This window comes from Liolophura sinensis, chromosome 4 (assembly GCF_032854445.1).
Source record: "Liolophura sinensis isolate JHLJ2023 chromosome 4, CUHK_Ljap_v2, whole genome shotgun sequence".
Taxonomy (NCBI): domain Eukaryota; kingdom Metazoa; phylum Mollusca; class Polyplacophora; order Chitonida; family Chitonidae; genus Liolophura; species Liolophura sinensis.
The window spans coordinates 4,334,898-4,354,380 of record NC_088298.1 but is presented as its reverse complement, the minus strand read 5'-3'; the positions used below and the strand labels follow the sequence as shown (position 1 = coordinate 4,354,380).

General features: G+C 41.8%; 1 protein-coding gene across 1 annotated transcript; it reads left to right on the top strand.

Annotated features, from left to right (window-relative positions):
* Nucleotides 1-2,499: 2,499 nt before the first annotated feature.
* On the top strand, nucleotides 2,500-19,169 carry LOC135464706 (protein CASC3-like). Its single transcript, XM_064742210.1, has 13 exons — nucleotides 2,500-2,544; nucleotides 5,408-5,432; nucleotides 6,297-6,343; nucleotides 6,884-7,057; nucleotides 7,225-7,358; nucleotides 8,023-8,187; nucleotides 8,805-9,086; nucleotides 10,507-11,204; nucleotides 13,384-13,647; nucleotides 14,855-14,980; nucleotides 15,417-15,628; nucleotides 17,092-17,229; nucleotides 17,968-19,169. The coding sequence occupies exons 1-13, from the start codon at nucleotides 2,500-2,502 to the stop codon at nucleotides 18,577-18,579; spliced, it is 2,922 nt and encodes a 973-aa protein (XP_064598280.1). The 3' UTR covers nucleotides 18,580-19,169.
* The last annotated feature ends 314 nt before the right edge of the window (nucleotides 19,170-19,483 follow it).

Sequence of the window (19,483 nt, the reverse complement as noted above, 5' to 3'; positions counted from 1 at the left end):
GGTAAATGGCATTAGGCACCATATCCACAGACAACAGCAGTAACTCTTACACACTCAACAAATGAAGGCTAGGTGAATGGTAGTGGAATGCTAGAAACCTGCTATAAGTGTGCTAGTGGTAAATGACATTAGGCACCATATCCGCAGACAACAGCAGTAACTCTTACACACTCTACAATTGAAGGCTAGGTGAATGGTAGTGGAATGCTAGAAACCTGCTATAAGTGTGCTAGTGGTAAGTGGCATTAGGCACCATATCCGCAGACAACAGCAGTAACTTACACACTCAACAGATGAAGGCTAGGTGAATGGTAGTGGAATGCTAGAAGCCTGCTATAAGTGTGCTAGTGGTAAGTGGCATTAGGCACCATATCCACAGACAGCAGTAGTTCTTACACACTCAACAGATGAGGGTTAGGTGAATGGTAGTGGAATGCTATAAGTGTGCTAGTGGTAAATGGCATGAGGCACCATATCCGCAGGCAACAGCAGTAACTCTTACACACTCAACAAATGAAGGCTAGGTGAATGGTAGTGGAATGCTAGAAGCCTGCTACAAGTGAGCTAGTGGTAAATGGCATTAGGCACCATATCCACAGACAGCAGTAGTTCTTACACACTCAACAGGTGAAGGCTAGGTGCATCGTAGTGGAATGCTAAAAGCCTGCTATAAGTGTGCTAGTGGTAAGTGGCATTAGGCACCATATCCACAGACAGCAGTAGTTCTTACACACTCAAAAGATGAGGGTTAGGTGAATGGTAGTGGAATGCTAGAAACCTGCTATAAGTGTGCTAGTGGTAAGCGGCATTAGGCACCATATCCGCAGACAACAGCAGTAACTCTTACACACTCTACAATTGAAGGCTAGGTGAATGGTAGTGGAATGCTAGAAGCCTGCTACAAGCGTGTTTTTAGCCTGGTTAAAACTAATATACTTGTTATAGTTACACATACATACGGGCGATTAAAAGACTTATCCATAAACCATATGCATATGATTTATGGCGTGTGAATTTGATCCCTGAAATATATATATTCATCATGGCCTTGAGGGTCTTTGCGTATAAAATGGTATGGAAACTGTTATAGTCGTTTTAGCCACTGAGAGATACTTGATTTATTGTGTTCATTGATGCCTCTTTGTTGTGTCTTCTATGTGTATGTTCTAAGAAAAAAAATAAAGAAAATTTTGTAACGGATAATATATAGGTTCCACTTGTTATTACATATCTTCACACAGAACGAGCATAAACTTGTTCCAGTTAGGCTAAGCCCATCTCAACCTTTTCCCATGAGGTTGCATGCCGAAATTTAGCTTTCACTGGTTCATCAGTGGTTTTAGAAGAAATGTTCTGTGTTTCTCTAGTCGTAAATTTATTGGATGGTGGCGGCCTCCTGGTGATTTATAGTATTGACCTGGAACGTCCTTATTGGTTGACCACTGGTATACGACGCACAGATACTTGGCCCATAATGGTTAGCGTGCTAGCGCAGCATAATAACCTAGGACAGTTCCAGTGCAGTTCATGTTGGCTTCCCCTCCAGTCATATGTTAGAAGGTCTGGCGGCAACTTGTGGATGGTCGTGGGATTTCATGGGCTCTGTCCGGTTTCCTCCAAGCATTATGCTGGTCGCCAGTGCATAAATGAAATATTTTACAGTGTGGCGTAAAACACTGAATTAAATAATAAGTGAACTTATCTCATTGTCAATAACGGCTGGTGTTATGATGAAACATCTTGCCTCAACATCCAGACATTATACTTTCAGGCATGCATGACATTACTCAATTTAAGTGGTGTAAATCAACAGATTTCCATCTGTTTTTATATTTATGTCAAAGAAAAAATAGTTTGTCTACTTAAAGTGACACAAAGGGTTAGGGTTACTGTACAAAAGTAAAACCGAAAGTCTAGTACCAGTACGGTACGCATGACGCTTGCCGCAAAATTCAGCAAACTTAGTGTTAGGATTAAATACAAAAACGATTTGAACTTTTGATGACCTGAGTAATGGTTTCATAAAGAAAAAGTCTTTTTAAGAAAAATATTGTTATAATAACTATTAGCTTCCTGTCTTTACAGATAAACAAGATTTAATGTTTCACATGGTTAGAAGTGCCGGTGCACTGCCTATGTACACGTAGGCCTATAGTGTACCATGCATTTTTAATTTAAGTGAAAAGCAGTGTTGAATTTATTTCGGTCTCCTTTTTTTTTCTACGCAGTTTCCATGGAATCCCAGTAAAGTAAACGATGAATAAGTGTATGAAGCCTTCGTATCTATCCCGAACGATGAGTTGTAAACAGCTTGGCCTGGCCTGTGTCATGTTTGGCACCATATTGAGTAGCATGAGCTGTCTTCAACCTGTTGCAACCGGAAACCTTGAGGCACTAGTGTATTTTGAATATTAAATGTGCCCGTCGCCTGGTGTCCGAATGAAGCCAGACTCTCGTTTAGCGGGACGAGATCTCGTCGGAAATTCTAACTTAGAAAAAATGGCGGACAGACGTCGACCCGTGCCAGCTAGGGAGTCGGAATGTGTGAGTAAAACATGCCAGATTCTGTTCCAAGGTTGGCCGAACGAGGACAAATGCAAATAAGTATCTGTGAAAGTCGAAGGGCGGAAATTTAGTCTCTGACCGACATTTCACACTAACTGACACGTCTTTTTACCCGCCATAGTAAATAATCGTTGTTGTTGTAGCTGTGGCTTAGATTCACTATCAACTTACCTCATGGACATTGAGCCAGGACTATCACATGGTCGACGAGACCGTTAGTTTGCGTTCTCTTTTACTTGAATGGACAGTGACATTGGGTATATCTTATTTTCAATAAGATATACCGAAAATGAAATGAAATGAAAGTTCGAAAATGAAATGAAAGTGAGAATATTTGGTTTGCCAGTCTACAGCCACACCTATATGTGTGACTAGCGCAACTGATGCTAGAGATAGGGTGCACATCCACCCTGCTTCCGTAGACAGGTGGAAGTTACTCTACCTAACTAACAGGTAGAAATCCCACTCATGTGGTCTTTGCCTTTGTAACGGATTGCCTACATCACAGCCGTTTGGCCAGATTGAAACCCTCGAACCCCATCCAACTCCTAGTTCATTTAGCCCAGTCATACCAACAAAACCTAGTCCCAGGTGGCTGCTTCAACTCCTCTCTTTATATTTGGCTGGCGAAGTATTGTAGCCACAGGGGGAACAATGGCTGCTTTCTAGACAGTGGCTGCAGTCCAAATTTGTGTAAACTTCGGCTCACCCAACACGTAACATCTTACAAATATTTCACCTGGTAAGGACACAAGAGACCCAAACTCAACTCATATTCATCACTAAAGGAGCAGCCATTTTGCCTTTGCCATAGTTATGGGTCTGGAAATACTTATCCTTCCTAGATGGTGCGTGCGCGCTAAACCTGAAAAGAAGAGCCTAATGGCCGCCATGTAGAGAAATGGTCTGCCATGTCGTGAATATGGTGCTGGTGTGCCATTACTGAAGAGAATATACCTAAGATGTTATGTGTGCGGGCGAGCTGACAGGTAAGAGCCAAAGTTGACACCACTTTTGGTTTGCAGCCATTGTTTAGAAAGGACGTCTCGGGCATGGCGTGAATCGGTGTATGGATTAACTTCCCCCAGAGGCTACGATATTCCGCCAGCCAAGTATAAAGAGAGGAGTTGAAGTAGGCACCTGGGGCTAAACAAAACCGTGCAATACGTTTCGGCTGCTCTTGTTTAGAATGGCGGCATTAGGAGTTTCTTACATAAAAAAGGTTGTTTCTTTGTCTTTTTATCCATACTCCATAAGTTGCTGCAGCTAAAATTCCAATGATATTTGCCTGGTCTGCAAGCCAGACGAAGTCTCCACCACCAAAGATTTTTCGCATGCACATCGTGGAGATTAGCACTGGAGAGTCAGACTTTAATGTCATAGACAAGATTAACGACAGCAATTTATACCTATACGTGGGTAGCACACTAGCGCGGCACAGTAACCCAGCAGCCTCTCACCAATGCAGTCGCTGTGAGTTCAAGTCCAGCTCATATTGGCTTCCTCTCCGGCCATAAACGGGAAGGTCTTCCAACAACTTGAAGATGGGTGTGGGTTTCCCCAGACTTTGCCAGGTTTCCTCTAAAGCTGGCCACCGTTGTGTAAGTGAAATATTCTTAAGTGCGGCATAAAAGACCGATCAAGTAAATAAATATCCAAATATTAAAATTCAAAATCACATTACAAAATTAATTCACTAGACTAAAATAATAACTTTTAAGAATCAAGACCTGCAAATACCTACTTATAAGCACCTTGCCAGAAATGTGTTCACTCGTTTAATTGTATGGTTCTTGCAAGCAGGTGCAGCATTCAAACCTGGGTTGTTCTGGTGTTTTCCAGATATCAAATTTCTGTTCTACCAGCGAATCTTCAGTGCATTGTGTTTGACACCAATCAAATAAAATAAACACCATTCAAGCCTTTATTTTTGTAATTTTGTACGAGAACCTAAATGAATTCCCATAGGTTTGCTTTGCGAGAATCCACCAGAATCTAGGTCAAATCTAGAACCGCAAAGTATGCAGTTACTCCAAGTGAAAGTTTTAATTTGTGGTATATAAAACTAAACAGTTTTGGGTATTCCAGGTGACTTAAATATCACTGTTTGTAGGTTAGTTTATGATAAACTCAGTGCTGCAGATAAGTTTTTGTCAGAGGGAGTATGGTACCCCTGACTTTGAAAGAGAGGGAGTATGTTACTTCCTACCAGAAGTCATACTTTGAAGTATGCAACTTCCCTATAGCAAATCCCCACGTCATATTACACGTCTGCTTTAAGTCTCACATGTACGCTAGCTATCAGGAACTTAGGCGTACACACAAATCTTCGGGCGTGTACAGTTTTAATTTTATGAGAGTATCATCTAATTTTTTTTTAAGCGTATTTATGCTCGTAGCATTGTAAATCTGTAGCACTGTAAATCCATAAGAATTTGCTTGCAATGTAGAATAAAACAGTTGATTCATTTACAAAATCTTGACTACTTCACAATTTATTTTGATCTCTGTAGGTCAGTAAAGAGGTTCTGGTGTATGTATGTTTTGAATGCTATCATGGCAAACAACAACAACGCCCATTCGAAATAATGTAAAAACAGTTGATCAAAAGGCGAATTATGATGGTGTTTACGGTTGAACGGTTGTACATGCACTTGTTGAGAGGAACCATAGTTATGAACTAGAAATTTGGGAATTTTGATAATTTTTGGGGGATTTTCTTTGTACGGGAATCCAAGCAGATTCGTGTAAATTTGGTTTAACAGAGTCAAGGCAAGAATCAGATTCCCCTCAGAAGTAAAGCCCTGCCAGTGCTGTTTCATTTCCTTTCTGTTTGTTACAGGAAAGTGAAGGAAATCCTAATGAAGGTATGTATATATACAACAGCACTCTATGTGTCAACAATTACTGACAGAAAAGTCTTAGCCATATTTCAGTAATGAAAAGATTTTTCAGTTTTAACCTATAGCGTATTTTGCCATGGCTAAGAGCTTCAAATATACATCTACACTTGAAAACAAAAGTGGTAACTGAAGTGTGAGGGCATTGTTAAAAATATTTTCATTGGGAGTAATCTGACCAACCCTCCGAAAAGGGACCCTACTCTAAAGTTATTTTTATCTAAATATTAATTATAGCGGCTTTCCTAGTTCCTAATTTCCTAAAATTTCCCTAGGGACTGATCCTATTTTTTCTGATAATGTTTCACCTCAAAGAATTTATTAATGATGGGCGTACTGTAACTAGCTCATGCTGGCTTCCTCCCCGGCCGTAAGTGGGAAGGTCTGCCAGCAACCTGCGGATGGTCGTGGGTTTCCCCCGGGCTGTGCCCGGTTTCCACCCACCATAATGCTGGCCGCCGTCGTATAAGTGAAATATTCTTGAGTACGGCGTAAAACACCAATCAAATAAATAAATAAATACTGTAACTATGTCTGCTTTGTTGTCAAGTGGCATTTTAATGGAAGTTGTCAAATTATCATTTTCAACACATTTTTACGGATTAACAACTTCCTGATTTCATTTTCACAAGTGATTCACATACCATAATCAAGTGACCGGGGCAGAGAGCAACACTGAAGCTTTCTTGTAAATAAATTCAAAATTTTGGTATCCATAAAAATACAAGACATTTCTGTTAACCAGATGTCATGAACAAGAAGCATTGGATTGAGGATTTTTTTTTTGTCAGTAATTTTTTTGCCAACACTTGATTTTTTTCTTGTTTACAGATTTGTCTGAATATGAAAGTGCCAATGAAGAAAGTAAAGATGGAGAGGTAAAACATATTGCTCTTTGTTTTTTTCAGAACAACAGCTGGTGTGCTGTCTTAGGGTGACAGTAACTTGTTTTCTGCCTATCTGGTAGATTCACACAGATTCATTTGTTGTAGCAATATACAGGGCTTAGACCTTTAGGCAGGGACTTTCGTGGCTGATTGGTTAGCGTGCCAGCATGCCACAATGACAGTCACAGTCCAGTTCATGCTGGCTTCCTTTCCAGTCATACATGGAAAGGTCTGCAAGCAACCTGCTGATGGTTGTGGGTTTCCCCTGGCTCTTCTCCCACAATAAACTTGTATTTTCCCTACAGTAAACTGGTATTTTCCCTGCAGTAAGTTTGTATTTTCCCACATTAAACTATTATTTTCCCCACAGTAAACTGGTGTTTTTTCACAGTAAACTCTTATTTTCCCCACAATAAACAGGTGTTTTTCCACAGTAAAGTGTTTTTTCCCTCCCCAGTAAAACTTATCAACATCATGTGAAAAACTCAGTTCTACATTTTAAAACGTGGATCAATTAATCATGTGTTTCAGCTCGGAGAAGGTGAGGAAGAAGAAGACGACGACAGCGAAGAGACGGACAGTGAAGAAGGGGAGACAAGCGATGACGACGATGATGAAGACGGAGAGTACAGTGAGGATGTGGTAGTGGAGGGGGAATACGAGGATGGCTGGGTAGAGGAGGAGAGACAGAGTGGGGATGGACAGGTAAAATTTGGATTAAGAGCGTGTGGGAGGGTGTGTGTTTTGGGTGTGGGGTAATTCAGTAGACAGGGGTATGTGAGAAACCTCAAGCAAGTAAACACAAATATTTGGAATCTGGTAATCTCTGAGAAATCGAAAATAAAAAATGACTTCAATAATTGTTTTATCAGGAACAGCCAGAAGCTAGTACAGATGACCTGGACGATGATGAAGATAAGAAAAACCCTGCCTATGTACCCAGAAAAGGAGCATTCTACGAACATGACTTGCGAATAGATGAGTCTGGGGAACTTAAAGAAGAAAGGTTTGTCAGTTTTACTTTTAAAACATTTGTAAGATCACAGATTCTTTCTGTATTAATGTTTTTGTAGAACAGCGGGTGTTTTTGGAAAAGTGTCTTAGTTTTTCTTATATTGTTGTTGTTTCAGGTAGCTTTAGTTGGTTTGGTCCGAAATTATTTTTTTTGTATTTTGACAGACTCGGGGTAGAAAATAATCAGCATGGATTTATTTCTACAATAATTCTCTTGTGTTATTTTATAAAGTATTTTTTGTAGGATGATTTTTGCAGTGGAAAAACGTTTCAGCTTGAGGGTAAAAATATTTTATGAACTTATTTTCTTCTAAAAATGCACTATTTTTGATGAATTTTTTAGGAGCAAATACAGAAATTCTGAGTTCAGTTATATTAATGTATCAGGCTGTCAGTTTGCATCAGAGTTTCTGAAAAGTGTTAATGTTTTGGGGGCTCTCGGTGACCAGGTAGTAAGCTCAGTGACGCGGGAACCTCTCACCCATGGGTTCGCTTTGAGTTCAAGTCCAGCTCATGCTGGCTTCCTTTCCGGTCATCCGTGAGAAGGTCTGACAGCAACCTACAGATGGTTGTGGCTCTGCCCTCTGCCCACCGTCATGCAACTGAAGTATTCTTCAGTAGGGCATAAAACTAAATTAATATTTTTCTGTCCACAGACCCAAGAAGAAACTATGGAAGGATGATGGGAAATGGTTACATGATCGTTACAGCGAGACTCAGCAGGCACCGAAATCTCGCGAGGAACTGATCGCCCTGTACGGTTATGACATCCGAGCTCACGACAAACCTCCAGACCGAGCACCCAGGATGAACAGGAGACGGTAAGATAACCAATCATTATCATTCTAGCATTGTTGCATAAGTGAGATTTTCTTGAGAAGAATATTTCACTTATACGACGGCGGCCAGCATTGTGGTGGGAGGCAGAGCCCGGCGGAAACCCATGACCATGATAGAAGGTTTGGTATTTTGAGCTTTGGTGATGACCACAACACAAAACTTATGGTCGACCAGTGCTATAGAGCTATAGATGTGAAATGTGTTAAATTTCACATATAAATATTGTAAATGAACATAGTAAAATGAAGGAAATACTTATTTTATAATTTGAAAATTATGAATATTTCTGTGTAACATAACGATCTGGGCACATTTGGAGATCTTCATTTTTATTTTGAGCTTTTGTAAATGAAAACCTTTACAAACATTTTGACCTCTGTGGAGGCTGGGGATTTATTCCATGTACTCTAGTTCCCAACGCCCAAGAAAATGACAACATTTGCATAAGTGAAATGTTACGGTAGTAAGAAATGAATTAGTCAATGGATCAGGACTGGTAATGATTGGTATCAGTTGTCTTATAAAAATTTTACTAATTAATTTGAAAACTTGAAATGTGAGTAAATAAAAATCAGATGTATGTAATTTCTTTTCACAGAGAGGGCAACCCTCGTGATAGGAAACGACTCGGAGATTTCATCTCTGACCGACCCCGACAGAAAACTGACACTCCTCCGAGATACTCCAACAATCGTAACCGGGAGTCCCACGACAACGAAGATGACCGGTCTCAGTATGACAACAACCGATCGCAGTATGACAACAACAGCCAGAGGAATTCCTCCTACCAGAATAGGAAGAATTCGTACAATGAGGAAAGACGCGGCCAGAGCTATCAGAACCTGAAGGACAAGGGTCCCAGAGATTACCATGCTGAGAGGTAAGTTGAGCACACGGTTTGATTTATTTGTACGATTGTTGTGGTTGAAAACTATGCTTATCAGAGCTAGTGGTGGGGTTGATAGTTGTGGTTGAAAACTGTACTCACCAGAGCTAGCGGGGGGCTTGATTGTTGTGGCTGAAAACTGTACTTATCAGAGCTAGTGGGGGGATTGATTGTTGTGGCTGAAAACTGTACTTATCAGAGCTAGTGGGGGGATTGATTGTTGTGGCTGAAAACTGTACTTATCAGAACTAGCGGCCGGCTTGATTGTTGTGGCTGAAAACTGTACTTATCAGAGCTAGCGGGGGGCTTGATTGTTGTGGCTGAAAACTGTACTTATCAGAGCTAGTGGGGGGATTGATTGTTGTGGCTGAAAACTGTACTTATCAGAACTAGTGGGGGGATTGATTGTTGTGGCTGAAAACTGTACTTATCAGAACTAGCGGCCGGCTTGATTGTTGTGGCTGAAAACTATACTAAACTAGTGGTTGTTTAACGCTATACTTAAGAATTGTTCACTTATACAATGACAGGCTGTTTTATGGGAGATGAAAATAGGGGTAGACCATCGACCTTTGCAACGCATTTCCCACGTGACATACACACACGCATATGCTTTATTGATGGAACACATGTGGACCTCAGCAATTGTTTAACTGTTCAAACTTTATTGCTACCAAAATCTCCACGAATAGTGAGAGCACAGGAATTCCCTGTCCAAGACCAGGTTTGAACCCTGCACCTGATGTTGCCTAGGATGAATAAAATGATTGTGATGGTGTCTTTATTGGTGTACCATTTGTGTCCCTGTGGTTAGTGTATTAGCATAGTACAAAGGCGCAATAGCCTTTCACAGTGCTGTCGCTGGCTTCCTCTCCTGTTGTATGCGAGAGAGTATTTCAGCAACTTGCGGATGATCGTGGCTTTCCAACAGGCTCTGCCTAGTTTCCTCTCACCATAATTTTGTCCGCTTTCGTATAAGTGAAAACACCAGTGATGTTGTACCAGATATCACATTGTCAAGCCATAAGAGATTTATGTAATATAGCTGTTATATGAAGCTAGCGATAAATGAGGACTGACCACTTTGGTAGCCTAATGGTTAAGAGTGTCTGCCCTGAAGTCATGAGACACGGCTGGGGTCATATCGAGGACTTTCAAAATGGTACTTGCTGCTGCCTAGCTTGGCAGTCAGGACAGAGGGGTTAGAGCAAGGAATCGGGCTGGTTGGCCTGGTGTCAGTATAATGTGACCAGATGAAGTGTCATATCTGATGTCTTCGGCATGATACATGTACTTCAGTGGCAGCATGGACTCACCCTACAACAAGACACGGTATATGTACACACATTTGAAAAACCTTGAAACTTTGTGCTGTTATTATGTCATTCTAAATATTTTCTTTTTTTTTTTGTAGGTATGATCAGCAGAAATCGTACGACTATCGAGAAGGTAGACAAGACAACAGGGCGCGCCAGGAGCAACATGGTCAGCAAGATGTCCGTTATCAGAACAGATCTGAGTTGCGACAGTATGAAGATTCTAATAGGAGGTCACACGATAATGATTATCGTGAACCTAAAGGACGCTCTGATCGTGATCATAAGGGGCCGCCCGATCATGACCATAGGGGGCCTGGTGAACGTGACCATAGGGGACCTGGTGAGCGTGATCATAGGGGGCCTAGTGAGCGTGATCATAGGGGGCCATCTGATCGAGACTACAGAGGGCCTGCAAGAAATCAAGGTGGTAAGGGGCCACGGTTACAGCGTGGAGGTCACAACAATTCCGCAGAAATGCGCAACAGTAACAGAGGAAATAATGGTGACGTGCGAAACAGCAGGCCAAACTTTTCAGAGCGTGGTAGTGACTCACAAGGTAGACAGTATACAAATTCTGGGTATCAAGGGTCCAGAGGGGCAGATAACTCTGCCGAGGTGAAGACAGATGAACCGGACACCACGGAAACCATTCAGATCAACGTCGTGAACAAAAATGCTCTGATCGACAAAAAATCGTACTCTCGAGAGCGGCGAGGGAAGTTTGTCGGACGAACACGGTTGCAGGAGAACACTGGCTTCAGCATGGACCAGTCATTAGCTAAAGATGACAGAGGTAAGTCCTTCAGGAAGAGTGAGTTCAAATCTGTGTTAAGTAGGAATGTTTAGGATAACATGCCTCAAATTTCACCCACAAAAGTGCAGTTATAGAGGCAAATAAATGTCACAAAATATTATTTTTAGTGCTGAACTTACAGTTTTCCAGTAGAATATCCTTTCTAAAGTCAACAGAACTATCAGAGTCTGGGAAAATGGGAATGTTCGTCATGGACGTCAAGGACACCGGAGGTGGGGGTTCAATCCCAGCCATCGGCAGGGAATTTGTAGGTTTGTTGGGGATCGGTGACAAAAGTAGTTGACGATGCTCATATGGCCCTCACTCTCTTTGGATGGTACATGTATTATCTCCCAGCTATCAAAGGTTTAGTCAAGGGGGTGGCTCAGTGTCTTTGAGGCACCCTAGTCTGACAAAATTAACATGGGAGAGATATGGAAAATAGGGGAAATTTGGAAATGAGATGGCTTGCCACCAATATAATGCGCAATAATTAAGTCTGTATAAGGTAAAGTTCGTCCATAAATTGTCAGAAGTAACTGACCACTATTGTACAATCATGTAATTCTTCAGTATGGTGTTAAGTCACATGTTAATGATTAAATTGGTTTGAGTTCTTGTACAGCGTTTATTTTTCCAGCTAATCATCGTTTAGAAAGTTAATTGCAAAAACAATTAATAAAAATGAACTGCTTTGATGTGTCTGTAACAGCTTATAATTTGTTACACTGTGTGTCGTACTGTAGTACTAAGGATTGCCACTAAATTCACCGAAAATCCCCACCCTGACCCTAGCCCTAATTCACAAACATCTGTGGTTGTGTGGTATCATACATGTTATATACCACAACAACTCTATCACCATGGATAGGCTAAGTTATGTCAGACATTCGGGCCCACAAATGAAGACAGTTCCAGCACCATGGATAGGCTAAGTTATGTCAGACATTCGGGCCCACACATGAAGACAGCTCCAGCACCATGGATAGGCTAAGTTATGTCAGACACTCGGGCCCACACATGAAGACAGTTCCAGCACCATGGATAGGCTAAGTTATGTCAGACATTGGGGCACACACATGAAGACAGCTCCAGCACCATGGATAGGCTAAGTTATGTCAGACATTGGAGCACACACATGAAGACAGCTCCAGCACCATGGATAGGCTAAGTTATGTCAGACATTGGAGCACACACATGAAGACAGCTCCAGCACCATGGATAGGCTAAGTTATGTCAGACATTCGGGCCCACACATGAAGACAGTTCCAGCACCATGGATAGGCTAAGTTATGTCAGACATTCGGGCCCACACATGAAGACAGCTCCAGCACCATGGATAGGCTAAGTTATGTCAGACATTCGGGCACACACATGAAGACAGCTCCAGCACCATGGATAGGCTAAGTTATGTCAGACATTCGGGCCCACACATGAAGACAGTTCCAGCACCATGGATAGGCTAAGTTATGTCAGACATTCCGGCCCACACATGAAGACAGCTCCAGCACCATGGATAGGCTAAGTTATGTCAGACATTCGGGCCCACACATGAAGACAGTTCCAGCACCATGGATAGGCTAAGTTATGTCAGACATTCGGGCCCACACATGAAGACAGCTCCAGCACCATGGATAGGCTAAGTTATGTCAGACATTCGGGCCCACACATGAAGACAGCTCCAGCACCATGGATAGGCTAAGTTATGTCAGACACTCGGGCACACACATGAAGACAGTTCCAGCACCATGGATAGGCTAAGTTATGTCAGACATTCGGGCCCACACATGAAGACAGTTCCAGCACCATGGATAGGCTAAGTTATGTCAGACATTCGGGCCCACACATGAAGACAGCTCCAGCACCATGGATAGGCTAAGTTATGTCAGACATTGGAGCACACACATGAAGACAGCTCCAGCACCATGGATAGGCTAAGTTATGTCAGACATTCGGGCCCACACATGAAGACAGTTCCAGCACCATGGATAGGCTAAGTTATGTCAGACATTCCGGCCCACACATGAAGACAGCTCCAGCACCATGGATAGGCTAAGTTATGTCAGACACTCGGGCACACACATGAAGACAGTTCCAGAAACATGGATCATCAGTTATTTATGCCTTCCAAGTTCCAGCTCTCAATCACCCTGTCAGTCATTTCATTTTGGTGTTGCAGGACTGCCTCCACGACAAGCTCCACCCAGCCAGGTCAACCCTAGAGATCAAAAGTCAGCACACTCCCCTAACCTGCCCACATCCCCTACAGCAGCTTCACCCCACCAGGAGCAGAAACCCTTCCCACCCCAACCTATCATTAAACAGGAGGCTGGCCAGAATCGTCCCAAGAGGTACTCAAGTCAGAGGCAGCGCAGTTTGCCCGAGCCCCAGTATCCGGAACAAGCGGCGTCTCCTGTTGAAAACCAGGGCTACTTTAATCAAGGTGAGTGTATGAACACCTGAGACGCACTTGTCCTAGGAAACCCTCAAGAGCTCCCTCGCTAGCCAAGCAGTTTCCTGCTTCCGTTAACGCCCTGAAACAGGTTCTGGAAGCGGAATCACCCCATGCAAAATCCCGTTACACAACCTGAACGTTATTCTTCATAAGCATAGGACGTACGTGTGAACGCGAATCTGTCTGATAACCCGCATATCTCGTCTTAAAGCATGTGTTTGCCATATGTGAATGTTACACTCTGTTTCTGGTCGAGCTAGACCTTCGGGGACTTCGCTTGTCTTAGAAGAAAAGATCGCTTTCAAAGAAAGTAGGCATTTGATCATCCAAAAAGCTTTTTCATGCAGATTTGAATTATTGTTTCCACGACTTTTTTAAAATGAAGTAAATGCAAGAAACATTATGATTTAGAGAAAAAGTTAGGAACCGCGGAGATAGGGTCCATCGGGTGCACTGCCCAAAGATGGATACATATGTGCATCCATGCATTCTTAATTTTGAACCCTGAAAAAAACGTTGATGTTCTGCGATGAAATTTTTGTGACATATTGACCGAAGCATTTTGTACTGATTCAAAATGTTGTATTTCATGTATATTCATTGTAATATATGAACATGCAATGTGGCTATCAGAGCATGAATACGCGCTAAAAGTAACCATTGACGCCGTCGCTGCGCTTACGCTTGCACTGTTTGGTTTGAAAAGTCACCTGCAGAACTATAATCTTTGTGTTAATGTAAAAAAATGAAGAAAGAAAAAAAAAATCTTATTTTAAATCAGCATGAAATGGCCTTTGAGGTGATATGTACTTTAACTCAAAGCCTTTCCCAAAAAAAAGTAAGCAGCGCATATCTGATGGAATTGCATGTGTTACCATTCAAAAGTGGTAATAAAGATGCTAAAAGTGGTAATAAAGATTCTAAAAGTGGATATTATAGCTAGAACCATTTTAACAGTAAAAACAGTTCTGATTATAGTGTGTTGGTTGCAATAATTTGAGTTGTTCTTGGCAAATACAGAAACTTGGGTTTCATTAGCAAATATGGATTTTTTTTGCCAAAAATCTCAGGTATTGCATCTTTAAACGTTGTCCTTTCTTTTATAGAGGTCCCTTCTCTACCAAGTTCACCATCAAGTTATAATGGCACACCCATTTTTTTTCACTCTGTCACTCCTCACCTTATTTCCCTTCAGGTTTCCGCCCCCAGGCTCCTATCTTCAGACCAGAACAGCCAGGTCCCGCTGCACCCCGACCCCGACAGGAAGCACCCTTCCCCCCTACAGCTATGCTACCCCCACAACTCCATTACCCAGTGCCTGGTAAGCCCACGCTCCCAAGTGGAACTCAGATTCTACCTTCAAGCTGCTCTTTCGTGTGCAAAAAGGTTGAGAAATTTGGTGGTAGGAATGCATAGATCATAAACAAAAACTTTATGAAAGAAAGACACATTCATATACTTGTCAACCGTTACTTTTGTGTATGTATTTATGCATGAATAAAAACTCTTCATGATCTTCATTGAGCACTTAAGATTCTCGTGTAAAATGCACTGTCAGAAGGACATAAAGACCTTAGAACTATACTTTTGATGACAAACACGTAATCTTCACAAATCAGTCTTCACAAAACACTCTTGAGTGGCCCGCCCCAGAAGATGGATGAATCAAGCAAAATCAAGCAAAATGAGTCCCTTAAAACAAAAAAAAAAATCTTTAGGTGAAATACAGTGAATAAATGATAACATATATTTTGCAGTGTCTTCAGCAGGACTGTCTAGTCCACCACGCCTCTTTGCTGGGGGTCCCCCTGTGTCTCTAGCGGCGGGGCAGCAGCTTATTGCGTCACCCTACATGCCCACAGGGATGATGTACGGTGCCCCACCACCCTACAGGATGCCCGCCCCAGTACCTGTACAGAACTTCCCCACCCCTCCCCCAGTCACGGTGCAGGTGCCACAACCGGTCCAGGTAAGGTGTTCACGTTTCACTGGTTTGATGTAGGTGAAATGATTTGATTCATGACATGGAATAGTGGTCAAATCTGTGACTGGCTTATTCAGCTAAAGCAGAGTTTTAAGCCCATGACTAATAAGGTCCCAAGTTCAAATCCGGCTTTAGCGCGCTAGCGCAGCGTAATGACCCAAGAGCCTCTCACCAATGCGGTCGCTGTGAGTTCAAGTCCAGCTCATGATGGCTTCCTCTCCGGCCGTAAGTGGGAAGGTCTGCCAGCAACCTGCGGATGGTTGTGGGTTTCCCCCGGGCTGTGCCCGGTTTCCACCCACCCTAATGCTGGCCGCCGTCGTATAAGTGAAATATTCTTGAGTACGGCCTAAAACACCAATCAAATAAATAAATAAATCAAATCCGGCTCTTGCTGGTTCGTGCATCTGCAGCTTTAAGTCTGTATTTATGTGTTTGGCATTGTAGTTTTGTTATAGCTAATGTCACACACCACAAGTCTGCATTCACATCCATTAACATTCAAAGCAGTGTTAAGGTAAATGTTAAGGGTAGCATATTAAAAATTACTGCTTATACCGAGTCAGTTTGGTTCTGGAAAACGTTTGGACTCTCAAACCATTAGCCGCCCAAACCAAACAAGTTGTATTAAAACTATCAAGTAAATTTAATAAACAAAAATATGATGGTTTACCAATAAAAAGTTACGTTTTGATATAAATTTCTTTCGTTCGCAGAGTTAAAAACCGTTAGAAAGCATCATTTTGAATTGCATTTTTAAAATTTCTTCATGCACAGTCACAATGTCACCATTAAAGTTGGGGATTGAAACCTTTAATGTTTTGCTAGATACGGTCCTGACCCAGCCCAGGTTTCACATACAAGAACAGGGAAATTCCGTTGTTGATAATGTGTTAATTACTCTAAATTTCACGAGTTATCCTCTTGTTTATTGGGATCAGTGATTCAGACAGCCAAATTCAAGTTGTATTGAGAAACATTATAGTTGGATTTCCCGTACGTAGGAAGGTCTGCCAGTAACCTGCGGATGGTCATGGGTGTCCCTGGGCTCTGCCCGATTTTCTTCCATCATAATGCTGGCTGCTGTATAAGTGAAATATCCTTGAGTACAGCATAAAATACCATTCAGATAAATAAATAAATATACAAGGGTCCCACCCCACCTCACCCCCCACACAGAATATTAAACTGTGGAAAACCCAAATGACTGTTGATCTACTTTTTCAGTTTAGAGTTCAGATTTACAGGAAAAAATTGCATTTTTACTGAGCCAAATTTAATGAAATTTAATTTAATGACAGGGATATTGTGGACTATGCTGCTGTAACTGTCCTTGAGGCCGTGGTGTCGGTGAACAGTCAATAGTTATTGTGGGGCCGTTTGCACAGTCTAACAAGAGTTAGATAAATATATACATAAATAAATGTGTGTTGTTGTTGTTGTTGTTACAGCTACAGCCAACACAACCCTCCCCAGCAGAGGTGTACCGAGGGGGGACCACGTACTATGCCCCACAGCTGCAACAGTCAAACCCTAACAGATCCCCAGTGCGGCGCCCCAAGCTAGCTATTCCTATCGTCAGACCAGAGGTAAGCTGATTGCACAGTTAAAGAACTCGCGAAAAGTAACACAGTTAAAGTGGGCATAATGGTTATGTGGGAAATGAAGAAAATCACTGTACTGCACCTAAAGTTTACCATTTTTCAAGTCGCACATTTTTGTTTTATTCTCACGGATTCATCGGCAGCCTTGTAGCGCCACTTCAGAGTTTTGAGAGTGGACCTGTAGTAATTCCTTATCAAAGCCTGTTGTCTGTAGTGAGTACAGAATTGTTGTTGATTGCCTGGTATGAGAAGTAGGCAAGTCCAGGCTAAGTTGAATCTTAGGTACTATACAGCATTTTTTCTCGACTCTTTCATTAAAGTACACTGTTGGGGTGTACCAAAGACATGCACTTGTTGCTGCCTTGCCTGGCACTCATCCCTAAAAGGTTAGAGCAAGGAAACGGGACTGGTTCTCTCGGTGGCGGTAATGCCTTTTGTGGTCAGTGGCAGCAGCACTTTGGCCGTATGGACACACCCTGTTACAAGAAGACACAATATATGTACTGTGTCTTTTTGTGCTGCTATTACTGAAGTATCATGCCGAAAACACCAGGCATGACACTCCACCCAGTACACGTACACATACCTAATGACTCGTCGTCATACATGAATGAAAAATTATTAAGTACGACGTAAAACGCCAAGCATAGACGCGTACATTACTTATTAAAGTACCGTACAGATATAAATAAATTTCCTTAACTGTCCGCTTTTTGCCTGTAGGAAACTCAAGGAGATAATTTAAGTCCGAGCTACTACCAAGGAGAGCAAGATTCTGGAGAATATCTTATCATGGACGACGATCCTGCATATCCCACAATGCATCAGGAGCATCACTATGAAGACACAGACATGGTGCCCTATCCAGTTAAATCTGATGGACATGATGCTAAGCCATCTCCGCATGGCAATTCTAGGATAGTTGATAATTCTAGCTATCCCTCAATGCCTGAGGAACCTCCACCAGAAAGCAAAAGTCGGCCAATGCATCCCACAGTGCCGCTGGAGTCGATACAACAGACTGGTGCCTCGGCTGGTGACACGCAATCGAACGTTAAACTAGAACCTGTCACTAAAGAAGAAAGTGCACCTGTTGAGAGTTCCTATCCTGACATAGCAGCAGGGGGAGATAACCAGCGTAGTGGACAGAAGGTCAGTGGTGGAGAAAGTGATACAAGGGAAGTAAGCCTGGATTCCATGAGTGCTGCTGTGAAGGAGATTGAACATGAAACTGAAAAGGGACTTGACATAGAATCATCTGTGAATGTAGAAAATGTGTCTTCAGACAGTGCAGAGCCTGAAGGTAAATTAGTAGTGAAAAGTGAAACCACATAGCAATGGTTGACAGGAAAATAAAAGTGAACGGTTATGGCAGAAACCAAAAGTGAAAGAACATGCCTGTCAGCTGTTGAGGCTTTCTACTCATGTATTCTTGGTATTGTGTTAGTCCACATGTTATCAATGTGACGAACATACAATATAGCCACAAAACAGGTGAAAAGATAAAATGAAAACAAGGTGCATTGACTAAGTTTTACTCTTTGATCATAATGTCTTTCTTTCTACGTGATACAGTTCTTCAATGTGGTGTTGCTTTTTGTTCAGACCTTTTTGAATCATATTTGCATGTGTTTTCTCTTCATTAACCTGCCTGATTCAGATTGCATTACATTTGTGTGAGAAGTAATAAAAATTCACTAGGCATGACCCCCATACTCCCTTATTTATACTTCATAGCCTTGTCCATTTTTGGTGTAAGCTTAGTTAAATGATTCCAGAGGGTGGAACCATTCCCTTTAAAGGTGTGACAGGATATATAACTTATTGTTGTTGTCGTACAGTGGAGTGAGTTGTTAGACTGTAAAAAAATGTTTGTTTCTCTGTACATATTCATATATCTCTGTACATATACATATGCATATATATATATACATACATACATACATACATACATTCATACATATAAGTGTAATTCTAACACATACCCCTGGGTGTTTTGATGATACATGTATTGTACAAGTCTTATGTGTCCAGTGTAAGATTTCGTGACTAATTACAACCATCCTAGACTGTGGCAAAAAAAAAAGAGTTCACCATATTACTGGCCATAATCTTCAGAAATGGTCGCCTAAGTGAAATATTATTTAGTATGGGGTTAGACACAAATCAACAAAGAGTTCACACATTTAAGGATCAGTCAGTCTCAGTTTCAGTTTAGGATTTATTAATTACAGTTTTC

Bases quoted from the DNA above. Each gene is read 5' to 3' on its own strand.
- LOC135464706 (XM_064742210.1), top strand. From the start codon at position 2,500: ATGGCGGACAGACGTCGACCCGTGCCAGCTAGGGAGTCGGAATGT. The intron at 7,058-7,224 runs GTAAAATTTGGA...TTGTTTTATCAG, and splicing joins GACAGAGTGGGGATGGACAG to GAACAGCCAGAAGCTAGTAC. The intron at 15,629-17,091 runs GTAAGGTGTTCA...TTGTTGTTACAG, and splicing joins AGGTGCCACAACCGGTCCAG to CTACAGCCAACACAACCCTC.